The sequence below is a fragment of the Phascolarctos cinereus genome, unplaced genomic scaffold, assembly GCF_003287225.1.
Source record: "Phascolarctos cinereus isolate Bilbo 61053 unplaced genomic scaffold, phaCin_HiC Scaffold_726;HRSCAF=1367, whole genome shotgun sequence".
In the NCBI taxonomy this organism is placed as follows: Eukaryota; Metazoa; Chordata; class Mammalia; order Diprotodontia; family Phascolarctidae; genus Phascolarctos; species Phascolarctos cinereus.
In genome coordinates, this window is record NW_027556098.1 from 44,006,738 (window position 1) to 44,021,838 (window position 15,101).

Below are 15,101 nucleotides of genomic sequence, written 5' to 3' on the forward strand. Positions count from 1 at the left end.
GCAGTGGTTGATTGAACTCCTTAGACAGTAGTCTCATAATAGGACCCCAATTTTACTCAATAGCTTTCTTTTCTTTTCTTTCTTTTTTTGTTGGACCTGTGATTTCATCATTCTAGAACTCCTCTAGAAAGCAGTAGAGAACTCCTGCTACTAGTGTATACTATTAGTTATCATGTAAGTTATTGTTTTCAGAGAGTGTTCTAGGAGAGGTTGTGGTTGGTATAGTGTCATAGCCCATGAAACAGATTCCCTGAGGGAGCAACTAGGTGGTACAGTGAATAGAGCACTGGTGCTGGAGTCAGGAGGACCTGAGTTCAAATATGACCTCAGACAAGTGACACTAGCTGTGTGAGTTACTTAACCCTGTTGCTCAGCAAAAAAAAAAAAAAAAAAAAAGACTATCCACATAGTGCTAGGCTGCCTCTGATAATCTTATGTAATTATCTTTATGAAATATTTATTACAAATAACCAGTCGTTTAAAACATGTTATGTATATTTAGTTTAATATATATTTGTTAAGCCCCTACTATATGCAAATCACTATGTTAGGATACAAGGATAAGTAAGACATGGCCTCTGACCTTAAGGATAGAAGCATAAATATGAAATATAATGAGTGCCTAAGAGATATAAAATATTATGAAATATTTGAGCATGCTAAAGATGACTCCTAGCTGTGGGGGGTCAGAGAGTTGTTTTTTTTTTTTAAGAGAGATTATGCAGCTGAACTAAATCTTTATCAGACATTGTGCTAGATACAGGGGTGGGGAATCTGAGGCCTTGAGGCCATATATGGTCTTCTAGGTCCTTGGTTGTGGCCTTTTGACTGAGTACAAGTTTTACAGAACAAATCTTCTTATTAAAGGGATTTGTTCTGTGAAGTTTGGATTCAAAGGGTTGCACTTGAGGACCTAGGCCCCAAGTGGCCTCAAGGTCACAGGTTCCCTACCCCTGCTAGAACAACTTACCTTTTAAGTGTTCGTCCAAATGTACATGTGATATTATCACTAGTCTACTAGTTAAATAAAGCAGGAATCTTAGAACAAGAATTCAAAAATTAACTGTCAATACCTTGACTATTAGATATTTACTACTAATAATTATCTAAATCCTTAATTCATGTCCTCTGTCTCCCAGACTTATAATCATGTGGCTTTTGTATGCTTTAGGAATTCTGTCACATGATCACTTTAACTCATGATTATTAGAATTTATTTTGGTTTTTTATAGGTACAGTTCATAAAGCAGGCATTCAATAAATATTTGTTGGCTGAATAGCTCCATATATAGGGAACCCTTGCATGGCAACCAGCATAAAGAACAATGAAAGATCATTACAAGTAAAGTGAATTTTCCTGGTATACAAGGGAAGAGCAACATGTGTATGGCAGGCAAGAAAAGCCAGGAATCGGGTTAGGAAGCTGAGAGACAAAAGGAAAAGGTGAAAGATGGAAAAGTGGCACTTCCTGACTAGGGGATGGGAAAGAGGTGAGGCTTAAGACAAGACCAGCAACACTGAACAGACACAAAACTTCTTTTGTATTTCAAAAGGTGTGATTTTGCCCACCCCCTTGGACCATGCTAACTCACCATCCTTGGTGACCACGTGGAAGCCAAAGATGAACCTATATCAGACCTCAGCAGTAAATTATGAGAACTTCACTCATCTCCTACTATAAGTCCCTAAGTAGAAAGGGTCTCACAGTACATGTCTTTGTGATTTGCTATGGCCAAAGAAATCAATCATTACCTAGTGACCAATTTTGTGGTAATGAACCTCTTTGAATTTAGTAATGGTGTCAATCTACTGCTGAGCCTACACTCAAAGTCCTTCTAGTACCTGCCAGAGTTTGAAATTAAAAATTCAAGGTCTGTCTGTCTGTCTCTCTCACACACCCCACACCCACATTTGTATATATATACATTTGTGTGTATATATATATATATATATATATATACACACACACACACACACACACACACATATATGTGTATATATGTGTGTGTGCCTATGCTGCACTGAAGCATTGTAGCAGAATGTGGAAATAATATATAATGGAGGGAGCAGAAAAATGATGATACAGTAAAACACAGAGAATCTAGATAATATGGACATTGCTGGAGTACCAAGCATTCACTTTTGTCCTAAAATCCCCAAGGAGAGAGCAACATTAGTAGTCCTTACTTACAAACTAGAAGTCAGAATAGGGTTTCAAAACAGTACATGAAGGGTCGTCATTTGTAATTTAAGTAGTAGCTAAATGAGTATGAACTAAAGTTAGTATTCATTTCAAATTTAAAAAAAAATCTTTATTTTTGCATTTACTAATTTAGAACGAAAAAAACAAACAGTCATATTAAGAGTCACACAAAGCAGTGCAAACAGAAGTCCAAAATATAGTACTATTTAGGAGATTTAACATGTTGATCTAATTCTTCTTTAAAGAAGATAGAAAACTGTGTTCCAGTTTAAAGGTAAATTGGTTATGTTCTTACAGTTCCTAAAAATCATAATAATCTATAAGATGTTATTTTAAATAGCTTCATAATAGATATTATGGTAATATTTAAGTATGTTATAAAGAAACATCTATTTTTAGTATTAAATAAAGCAGTAGCAAAGTTCCAACTCTCATCTTTATTATTAGGTTTTCTTCCCCTTGAAATCTGACCAACTGATTAAAATGTTGAAATATTTGGTAATCAGGATCACTTTCAGATACAAATCACCACCAACACTCTATTCAGATCCCAGTTTCAGAATGTGCAGTAGCCATTACACTTAACTTTCCTTTACAGATGGAATATTTGCATGTATAAATACAGGCTTGTTAAGCTTATAAATCCTTTTCAAGCTTCTCACTTAAATGAAAACACAAGATGAAAACAGATTAGAGTAAGCAGAATTAAAAGCTACTAGCAAAACCAGATGAAAACATTTTAGAATTGCAAATATACTTTGGGCCAGAGTTGTCAAACAATGTAGCCCAAACCAGTTTAAAGTGTAATTGGAACATATTTAACTCAATAAAAACACAATAAACAGTGATAATACTATATTTTAAAATGAAGTTGCTATGCAGCCAGCAGGGCTGCATATGGTTTCTAATTTAGTTTGACACCACTGTTTAAAATACTTGGTTTTTAATCCAGCATTTAAAGAAATCTTATAGCCCTTTTCTGTTTCCCCAACCACAGATAAACTCTGTTCTTTCTACTCTATATAGCACTTTTGTATATTGTGAGAAAATGATTTGTAATATTGTTTGGGAAAAATTATTATACTTTTTAAATAAAATCCTATATGATTAAGGGTTGTCAACACCCAGAATATTACCTGGTCCATGTAACTCTCTTAGGAATGCTGGAGATGGCTACCAGGTATTTTGGGTTCTCCCAGGTCCTACATCTACCCAAAGTATTTTTGTTTTGGATCTCCACACATAGGTCTTGTTTGGGATCCACCCGAGCTGGTGTTTTGGGCTGCTTTGTGTTTTGATTTTGCCCAAATTTTATTGATGTTTTCAGTCACATATATCTATCTCAATCTGCTTAGCTTTCAAGTTGCCCTCTCAACCATATTGTTTATGTTCTTGTGGTTTTATGGTTGGCATTCGGATCCCTTGTCTAAATCCCTTATACTGTAAACCTTCTAAAACCTAGACAAGAGGGAGTCACACCTCTTTTCTGAGTAGCTCTCCTCTACCAAACAACCTAATAAATTCTTTCTAAAACTATTAGAGATTTTGGGGTTTGTTCTTACAAACAACAATTTCTATTAGAGAACTTCCCATATTCTGTCCTGTGTTTCTGTACTTGTCTTATCCCCCTTACAATATCTTGTAAACTTTTTGAGGATAAGAATATTCTTTCCTCAACTTGTATCTTTTTCCTAGAACATGAACTGAGTGCTTAGTGACAGGGGCATAGTAGGCGCTAAATAGATATCTGTTGAATTAAAAATTTCATTCTGCCAAATAAATATGGTGTGACTCACTTAGAAACTGATTTTTCAGTTATGAATTTGGTACAGACTTGCTGTAGGGCAGTGAGAAAACATGTGATTCTATGAAAATGCCCTCCCTTTATGACTTACCAGATTTTTGCTACTTTCCTTGGTGTACAGAATTTGTTTTTGCACTCTGAATCTGTTAGTACCATTCTCATGGCCTTTTGAGCTCTGAAAACCAAACCAAAACAAAACATTGCATTCCACATGTTAAAAAAAACCAGTTCTTGAACCAACAAACAAAATTCAAGCCAAACTCACCCTTTTTAAAGGAGATACAATGGAGAATAATTTCAGAAGATTCTAAAAGACCAGTAATATAAATATATAGCCACGAACAGAAAATAGAATTTAAAATTTGTCTGTGTGTATTGGAGAGGATGGGGAGAATAGTAAGAGTCAGTTAACATTATTTTATTTCAATAGATGAGTCATAAAACTGATATAAGTGTTCCTGACATTGCTGCAGATTACCATCTTCCACACACCCTCTTAAGCTTCATGTCTCTTGTTCATGTTGTCCCATAGATATTTTACAGTAGATCTGTCCAATACGCCAAGTCTTCCTCTAGATCTATTTCTATTTGTATGCAGCAGTGCAACACTTGGAATTGCCTCTTTTCCCAATCACGTATTTTCTTTAAAAAATTTTATTATGAACTTACTGCCTACCATCAATAAAACAATCAAATGAACATATATTACATCAGTCAAAATCTTACTGAAAACTCTTAGCTTTTAACAAGGTAAAATGAAATGGGTTAACAAATTCTCTGAAACTTCGTTTAGTTTCCAAGGACCTCTTGCTATTTTCCATCTTTGACATCCTAGATTAGTATCCAGTCACATCTCTAACCATCTCCTCCAGCTCCCATCACATGATACTTTGCCAGACCAAGACAAATGACATGTACAACTAGGACAAAAGCATTTAATAAAAAGAGAGTACAAAGTAAATAAAAGAGTATTGAATCAAATTGTAAATATTTTTCAATTTATCCCTTGATCTGACACATATTACTGAGCTATGTTACTCTAAACTCATGGCACCAATGTTAGACATTGGAATTTAAAAGTTTCTTTTCATGGTCACTTCCCTTTCTCCCTTGGTACAGTAGTAACAAAGTGTTGAAATCCTGGGAACCAAAACTTTATGGTGTCTGGGCTGGGAAAATACCTCCTTATGTCTTTCTCTTCCATTTCAGTCCAGGTCAGCTTGCTTTTTCCAGCCTATGTTTTTGTCCTCAGCACCCACCAATCATACACTTTCTAAGTAATACCTTTTACGTCACTTTCATGTAGGTTATCATTAAAAATATGTTATCTTCTACTTACAAGGTAAGTACCTTGTGTCTCACCATTTGTCTTTTGGGCCAAACACTATTTTTATATTTTGAAGAGTGTCATGTCTCAAGATTCACAATCAACCATGTAGCATAACTGTGAGAATAGTTATGTTAAAGCTATGAAACTATGAAACTTCCTGTTTTTAGTCTCTCCATTCTCCAATCTGTCTTTCAAAAGTTTCACAAATAATCTTCCAAAAGCAGTGTTCTGATCATGTCACTTTCCTGCCTGAAAGTCTCCAGTGACTTTCTATTTCTTTCAGTAGTTTTCTGCCTGGCATTTAAGGCACCCTATAAGCTGGTTCTACCTTATTTCATACGACTGCCCTTCATACAATCTATATTCTTGCCAAATGGGACTACCTGACATTACTCATACTCAATACTTCATATCGTATCTCTCTCTGTACATTTGGATAAGCCATTCCTTATTCTTGGGATGGACCCCTTCTCATCCCCACTTCTTATAAACCTCATCTTCCTTCAGGGTCAACTAAGGTAATCTATTCAATCAAGCATTCTCCAGCCCCCTTAGTTCTTAGTTCTTTCTCTCCTCATTTAACCTTGTATTACACTTATTTGTGTACATGTCTCCCTCCAGTAGAATGCAAGCTCCATGAGGGCATGGGTTTTTCTTTTTTTCTTTTTTTTTTTTTGTCTTCATCTCTCCAGTGTCTCACATAGTGCTTTGCACATAGGAGACATTTAATATAGGTTGATTTAATGGAGTTGAAAGATACTTTTTACATTCTTGGAAATAACTTATAACTGTTGAAAGCTTTACGAAATTTCTTTTCTTTTCTTTTTTTCTGAACTGGGTCTCCCTATCTCACCCAGGTTGTAAGTGCAACAGTCCAGTTATGGCCCTGACTTTACTATTAATTGACATGAAAGTTTTGACCTGCTCTGTTTCTGACCTGTATCAGTTTGCTCTTCCTTAGGTAGCATGATCCCTCTGATCCATAGGGGTCAACATATTAAAGCTAGACTTAGTGTAAAGACCTGTCAGCTAATGTAGCTCAGAACTTCTGAAAGCAATCAATCTACTAACCTTAGCCTCCCCTAGTAGCAGGGATTTCAAGCATGTGCAAATGCAATCTACCCTACTCTCTTCTTCTCTCTCAATCATGAGTCTTGTGGTCTCTCTTTAGTACCTGTCTCATATATATTTGCTGAGGTATTCAACTCAAAGGACAATCTATCAACTGCATAATGAGGTCTAAAAAAACAGAGAATCTTTATCTATTTATTTCCTTGTAGAATATGAATCAGATTTTTCTTTTTCAGTTTTCAGTTGAGTCCAACTCTTTGTGACTGACTACTCTCCCTTTTTTTTTCAAATATATATATTGCTGTGTACCTTATTCTCAAAAAATTTAATGAGATGGAGAAATTTGGTCTATTTTAATTGTTGATAACTTTTAGGTAGTTACTGAAGACCTTTTGATTGCATTTTTTGAGTAACAATAGTGTTATTGATTCCTTTCCCCTTCTACCTTTACTGTCTTTTATTATTTGACATAAAAGCATTTCTCTTGGAAGAGCAAAATGTGTCCTTAAAATGTTCTTCCAACAAGGAGTCTTTCAGGCATTTATTAAGATCATACAAGAACCCTTGATAAATACAATCAGAGGTTAACTATTTAGTAACTCCTTGGTTAAAATCAAGGAAGGTTTGAGGTAGTCCTCAAACCCAGGTCTTCCTGGGGTGGAGGCCATATGGTTAACCATCATGTAGCAGTACCTGTCACTGTATATACTGTTTAAAAAGAGGCACCATATTATAGTGGAAAGAGTGTACAACTACAGATCAGGAGAGTCCTGGTGTCAGTTTTCACTTCTAATGCTTACTTTCTTATGAGCATGGGTAAATACATCACTTAACGTCTCTGAACCTCAGCTCCCTCATTTATTAAACAGGGAGAATAATACTTGCCTGAGAGGCCATGTGTGACATAATCAATCAATCAGGAAGTATTTTTGTGTGCCAGTTATGTGCTAGACACTGTGTTAAGTTCTAGGGATACAAGTCATAATGAGTTTATATTCTGCTGAGAAAGACTAGGGCCTTCAAAGACAAACTCTAAGTCAATAACTGTCTCATGAAGGAATCTTTAAATGGAATGCCTGAAAATAAGGATATTAAGAAACCATTTGGCAAAATAGTTTCTAATAATTTCCATTATATTTTCTTCAATTGTTGTAAGTTCTTTTTTCTAAATTTTTGATATGAACAATATAGCTTTACTATTTTTTTAAATGAGATTAGCTCTTTATCTGTTTGTTAGTTTCTTTAAAAAAGTTTGTAGTTTATCAATTCAATAGACTTTTGTCTCCAATTTTATTGATCATCAGTTTTCAGAATTTTTCCTTGTTTCTCAATTGAGGATTTTTGATGTGTCGTTAAAGATTTTTAGTTGTGTGCCCAATTAATTGATTTATTATTCCTCTGTTGTGTTGATGAAAGCATTTGGTTACATGAATTTTCACCCTAAAAACTGCATTAGCTGCATCACGTAAGTTTTGGTATATTGTCTCATTATTGTTATTTTTTTGATGAAACTTTCCTGTAATTTTTCTTGATCCACCAGTTCTTTAGAGTTATGTTATTTAGTCTCCAATTAACTTTTGATTCTTTAAGAACCCTTTATTGAATATATTTATTGAACTGTGATCAGTATATTGTATATGACATATTTCTCCTTTTCTACATTTTTGGTGAAGTCTTTATGCCCCAATACATCATCAGCTTTTGTAAAGGAGCAATATATAGCATAGCATTATGTAACCTTTTTTCACTCCCCTTTATTAATGTCTATAAATTTGTCATCTTTACTCCATGAGACATCCATTTTCCCCCTGTAGGATTAAGTATTTTCTTCAGATAGATTTTACTTGGTGATATGCTTTTTTTTTTTTTTGCCTTTCAGATTATTGTAGTCCATAATTTCCTCTTCTCAAAAATCAGAGCTACCAAGTCTTGTGTGATGACTGCTGTTGCTTTTTGGTAGTTTAACTCTTTCTTTTTGATTGATTATAGGCTTTTTCTTTGATCTAGAAGTTTTGCATTTTGCTTATGATATTTCTGGGAGTTTTCATTTTCAGATTTCTTTCAGGATGTGACAAGTGGATTCTTTCTATGTTCCTTTTGCTTCCTGGTCCTAAGCATTTTAGGCAGCTCCTCGTACCATCATTGAGGAAGTTCTCCATTCATGTATAGATAACTCTGTTCAAGATTTTGTACGTGTGACAAATTAGACATATCTAGGTCAATAATTGTTGCTTTTTTCCCTTAGTCACCTTTTACAATTATTTATTTATTTATTAGGCAATTGGGGTTAAGTGACTTGCCCAGGGTCACATAGCTAGTAAGTGTTGAGTGTTTTGTCTGAGGCCAGATTTGAACTCAGGTCTTCCTGACTTCAGGGTCAGTGCTCTATCCACTGCACCACCTAGCTGCCCCTACCTTTTACAATTTTAACAAGGTCTGAGATTTTTTTACATGCCTTTTGAATTTTTTATAAGCCTATATCCTCAGATAAATAATGTACTAATCATTCAACACGTTTACAAATGCATCATTTCCAGCATAGATCTCTTCTATTTATCCTTAGTCCAGTTTGGCTACTTTCCACATTTTTATTCTCTTTACTACTGTTTCTACCTCCCCTACAAGGACACACTTGAAATTTAATGCTAGAATCAAAGTGTGATAATCCTACTTTCCTCAATGTTGAAAAAAAGGCTTATTATGATTATCTTTGTAGATCTTTTCCATTTTAATTGTTTATTGTTCTCCCATTTTGACCTTAAATGACCTTTGGATGCCTTTGCTTCATTGGCTTTCTTGCCAAGCTTTTGACAAACAAGTTCTATCCATTCCACCCATCACTGTTTTTCCTTGCTGAATGAAATGGTACTGCTTATACTCATAAGTTATTTTCTCGTAAGATTTATAAATGTGTTTATGTTCTGAAAGCAGTGTGGCTATTCCTTTTCATTTGGCAAATAATTCAAGTGGTTGCTGTTTAAGATATTGCCTAAGATGTTTCAAAACTAATATTATAGGTGTGGCATGGGAAATTTTCCTTGAACCACTATGTCTTGTCCTAAAGCAATTCTTCCTGTAATTTCAGAGAAAAGTAAAATATGAGACATGAAAGAGAGCCTTATCTAATGCCCTATTACAATAATGAAATCATTTAAGGGCTACAAACAATATAATGGCCCCTAACATCCATATGCTTTGCCCCATTTTAGAAGGAAAATTAGGCGTATAGTCAGATTTGCTCTGAATCCCCAATTAGGAAAGTTCCTGACATTCATATCAGGTTTGGCTTTCTGCTTTCATTTTCATTTATCTCTCCCTCTAGTTAATACCTGCCCTCTTTATGACTGAAGCAAAATTACTAGAAACATTTGGGCAACAAAGCAGCAGATGATATTATAGTTTCTATTGGTAGACATGTGTCATGGGGGAGAGTTGGGGATAGAGCAGACCTTTTCTAGGAACTTCCCTCAATCCTTTGGTAAGTAGGTAAAACTGGTAGAATCATTCCAAGTCTTCTGCTCTGAGATGCTTATAGGACCTGTGACCTTTCTTGATATCTCTCTTCTTTGACACAATTCCCTCTTACCTTCCTTTTCTTCTTTCACTAGTTGTCTCTGGGTTCTTTCTGTTGAGTCCAGATTTCCTCCATTACTTTCTTTCCATTTCTAGACTTTCAGAATCTCCCTAGTTCTGAAATAGCTCCCCTTTTTATATAAATTCATCAGGGAATGACCAAGTCCCTAGATTCAAGATGGGGTACAGGCCCTATTTGCATTCAGTTCTGACTGACTGAGTTAATCAAAGAAAGTTCTTACCTAACAGAGACAAGTACTTTTAACTGGAGTGAAGTATTTGATGGGGTCCTACTCTTGTGCTCTCATTTTCTAGATGAAGAAACTGAGGACCAAAGATCTGCCTCCACATGAGTTACGTATTTATCCTCCTCTCCACTCACCTAGACATTATTCTTATTAAAGCCTTCATCACCTCTCATTTGAACTATTGAACTAGCTTCCAATTCAGTGTCCTTGCTTCAAGCCTCTCCCCGCTCTACATAAGTGTCAGGTAAAGTGGTTTTTCCTAAAGTGCAGATCTGTTTATAGCATACTTTGTTCAATAAGTTTCAGTGCTTCAAAGATTATGTAATAAAATAATTATAAGACAAGTAGATGTTATACTTTTCATAGCCGTGGGTAGGAGGAAGGTAGGAAAAAAAACACAACAAGCATTTGTTAAACACCTACAATGTTCTAGGAACTGTGCTAAGTGCTTTACAAATATTGTCTTATTTAATTCTTACAATAACCTTAGAAGGTTATTACAATTATTATCTTTATTTTACAGGGGTTCAGTCTGAATTTAATTCTTCCCTGTTCTGGGGCCAGAATTCTTAGCCAAACAAAGGACAAAGGCAAGCACAAAAGATAGCGTAAATCATTTTGAAAACATAAACTTGAAGACAAAATGTTTGCATCTAAGAAAAAAAGGCAAGTGAAAGGGAAGAGAAGGGAAAAAAAATCTTTATATCAAATATCTCTGATAAGGGTTTAGTATCCAAGATATATAGAAATTCAGAAATATGTAATTAGGCCAAAGGTTATTCCCTAATAGATTGGTGGTCAAAGGATATGAGCAAACAGCTCTAAAAAGAATTTTAAACTATTACTAGTTATATAAATGATTGCTCCAGATGACTAATAAGGGAAATGCAAATCAATATAACCTTGAGGTTGTGCCAATAAATTGGCTAAGATGACAAAAAATGGGAAAGCTGCATGTGTTGAAAGACTAATGAATTGTTGGTTGCATTGTAAACCGGTACAACCATTCCAGAAACCAATTTATAATTATGCAAATAAAGTGGCTAAAGTGTTTATATTCATTGACCCTGATAATCCTCTGCTAGGCATCTGCCCCAAGGAGGTCACTGGCAAAAAAGTAAGGCTCCATATATGCGAAAATACTTTTTGCTGTACTTTTTATCATAGCTATGAACTGAAAACAAAATAGATGTCCATCAATTGAGGAATAACTGACAAACTGAGGCACATAAGTATAATGGAATATTACCATGCTATAAGAACTAACAAATATGATGAACATAGAGAAGCATGAAAAGACTCACCTGAACTCGTGCAAAGTGAAGTAAGTAGATTCAGGAAAATAAGTTTACACAAGGACTACAACAATGTAAATGGAAAGACAACCAGAAAAAAATGAATGATGAAAAATTATAAAGAACAAACTAGGCCCCGAAGAAGAGAGATATGAGAAGGCACTTCCCTCAAGTCATTTACAGAAGTGGAGGATCCATAGGTACAAAAAGCATATAATGTCAGATTTGTTCTATAGTAGTGAACACTTTTTCAAATGTCTTTCTCTTCTTTTTCTCTTAAAAAATTCTTTGATAGATGAGATAGCCCTCTGTGAGAGATGCAGAGGGAAATATAGGCAATATAAAAATAAAAGACAGCAATAAAATCAATTTAAAAAAATAAATGCCAGTGTCCCTAATTGCCTGTGGAGTAAAATATAAGTATTTCAGTTTGGCATATAATTTCTTCACATCTTGTTCCCCCTTTGACCTTCTTATATATTAATTGCCTTCTTACACTCTATGATTCACCCATTCTGGCCTTCTGATTGCTCTGGCATACACCACACACAATACTCTATGTACTTTTCCCCATGCTTTTGTGCCAAGTGTCCCTAATGATTACAATGCATTTCCTTTTTACCTCTACTTCTTGGAGTCTCCGGTTACTTTTAAGACGAAGCTCAAGTGGCACCTTCTAAATGAAGCCTATTCTCATGATTCCACTTGCTGGCACATTCTCTTCCCAAAATACTGTGTATTCATTTTCTAAATATTATGTATAAACATACTGTCTCTTCATTGGAATGTAAATGCCTTAAGCACTAGAGATTGTCTCACTTTTGTCCTTATATTCACAGTGCTGTGTCTCACACACAGTAAGTGTTTAATAAAGTGTTATGGCTTGCTTGCTTGAAGTGACTTGGTCAAGCAGGTAGTGGCTTGGCTGGGAGTAGAACATAATTCTACTAATACAGCTGAGTGCTCTTTTCACTATACAAAGTTCTCTTCTGGAAGTTTGGTTTTCCCTAAGGTATTAGCTATAAGGTGCTATCAAATCAATAGAGTAGACACTTACTGTAGTTTAGATTAATACTGTCTTTTTAGAATATGAGAAGACATTTTTATACCAAATGTTCAGAAATACACAAAATAACAAATATATTATATAATTCCCCTTTCAAAGGAGTCTGAATATAAGCCATTCTCCCAATGAATATATACTCAATATGTCATCTGTACTTTCTTTTTATTGTTTTCTGATGATTTTTCAAATTTCTTATTCGATAGGATAGAAAATGAGTGGGAGGGACTAGCCTTGAGACACTGAGGATTGGCCTCCACGTAAAAACAGTACAAGCTTCCTCACAAAGTGTTCTATCAGATATACCAATGAGACACAGAAGGGTAGATTTGAAGTTGGAAGAGAGATTAGAGCTCAGCAAGTCTAACCCCTTTATTTTACATATGACAAAACTGAGGCCCACAGAGATAATGTAACTCCCCAAAGCTACATAACAAATTAGGTGGAATGTAGATGAAATAGGCAGATCACCATCTAACCAGTGACAAAAAAACCCAAAAAACAGGAAAACATGGATTGAGATAACTACAATACTATATAGACACAATGGAAGATAAGAAAGGGCAATGACATGATCTTTTTCTGGGGCAGCTAGGTGGCACAGTGAATAGAGCACTGGCCCTGGAGTCAGGAGGACCTGAGTTCAAATGTGATCGCAGACACATAACACTTATTAGCTGTGTGACCTTGGGCAAGTCACTTAACCCCAAATGCTTCACCAAAAAAACCCAAAACACCATACTTTCCAATAAGCCAGTTAATAAGCATGAAATGAACATCTACTATGTATGAGGCACTATACTGAGTTCTAGCTATACAGAGAAAGGCAAAAACCTGGTCTTTTGCTCTCAAGGAGGCCATATTCTAATGGGGGAGACAACATGTGAACAGTTATGCCTGTACAAGATAGATATAATGTAAAGAGGAGGTAATCTCAGAGGGAAGGCTAAGGCCTCCTCCCAAAGGTGGTATTTGAACTGAATTTTGAAGTCAGAGAATCCAGAGGGTAAGATGAGGAGGTTGCAGTGCATTGCAGGCACAGTCAGTAAAAAGACAGAGTTAGGAGATGGAAGGTCAGTATCAAGGAACAGCAAGAAGGCTTTTGTTGCTGGATTTCAGAGTACATTGAGGGAAAGCAAAGGATAAGACTAGGAAGGTAGGAAGTGAGCAGATTATAAAAGGCTTTAAAGGCCAAAAAAGATTTTATATTTGATCCTGGAGGCAATGGGGAGCCACTGGTGTGTAGTAAGGTGAGATGGAGAGATGTGTGCAGAAATGAGAAATCTTAAAAGATGATCACTTTGGGGGGCAGCTAGGTGGTACAGTGGATAGAGCACCAACCCTGAAATCAAGAGGACCCGAGTTCAAATCCGGCCTCAGACCAAACACTTGATGCTGACTAGCTGTGTGACCCTGGGCAAGTCACTTAACCCCAATGCCTAAAAATTTAAAAAAAAAAAAAGAAGATTGCTTTGACAGCTTTGCAGCATAGATTACAGTGAGGAAAGATGAGGCAGGGCAGATGAACTAGAAGGCTATTGCAATAGTCCAGGTATGTGCTGAAGAAGATCTGAACCAGAATAGAGAGATAAGTGAATGGAGAGATGGGGACATATATGAGAGATGTTGCAAAAGAAGAAAGAATGGGACTTGATGGTAGGTTGAATTTTGTGGGGTAAGAAGGAGTGTTGAGTCAAATGTGACACCTAGCTTGTAAGCCAAGGTGACTGGGAGGATAGTGATACTCTCAACAATAATAAGGAAGTTAGAGGAGAGGATTTGGGAAAAGATATTGAGTTCAGTTTTAGATATTAATTTGCTATCTATGGGATATCCAATTCAAGATGTCCAAAAAGCAGTTATTAATGTAGGACTGAAGGTGTGAAGAGAGCATAAGGTTGGATAAAGGTATCTCAGAATCATCTGTATAGAGAAGATAGTTGAATTTGGAATGGATCTGATGGGCCCACCAAGATAGATGATATATAAGGAGAAGAGAAAAAGGCTTAGGATTGAGCCCTGGGTAACAACTAGTTAGTGGCCATGATTGGATGAAAATTCAGCAAAAGAGACTGAGGAGATAGGGAGGTTGGAGAACTAGGACAGAGCATTGTCTGTCTGTCTTTCTCTCTCTCTCACACACAAACAGAGACCAAATTAAGAGAGCAGAGCATCCAAGAGTAGAGGATGATCAAATAGTGGCAAAGGTGGCAAAGGTCAGTCAAGAAGGATGAGGATTGAGAATAAGCCATTAGGTGTGCCTGTTAAGAGATCCTTGGTAAATTTGGAGAGAGCAGTTTCAGCTGAGTGATAATTAGGGAAATATAAAAGAATTGCAGTGCAGCAATGAGGGCCCAGTTGAAGTTATGTAACATATATTTGTAGTAGATACAGGCAGCAGAGTTTTGTCATTTTCTCCATGTTCATTCAGCAGCATATTAGTAGGAGTAAAGACAGAAGAAGAAGTACAGGCAAACCTCAAGACTGAGGTATGGCAGACCAAAGGACTCAAGA

General features: G+C 35.8%; 1 protein-coding gene across 3 annotated transcripts in view; it reads right to left on the reverse strand.

The window, feature by feature from the left end:
- Positions 1-15,101, reverse strand: part of SLC37A1 (solute carrier family 37 member 1) — a 175,819-nt gene that overhangs the window by 59,359 nt on the left and 101,359 nt on the right. For 2 of the 3 annotated variants that reach the window (XM_020973886.2, XM_020973884.2), the window contains exon 10: positions 4,099-4,182. The exons of the other annotated variant lie outside the window; for it this stretch is intronic. In XM_020973886.2, coding sequence (XP_020829545.1) covers positions 4,099-4,182 — 84 coding nt within the window. The remainder of the gene's footprint in view (positions 1-4,098; positions 4,183-15,101) is intronic. 3 annotated transcript variants of the gene reach the window in all.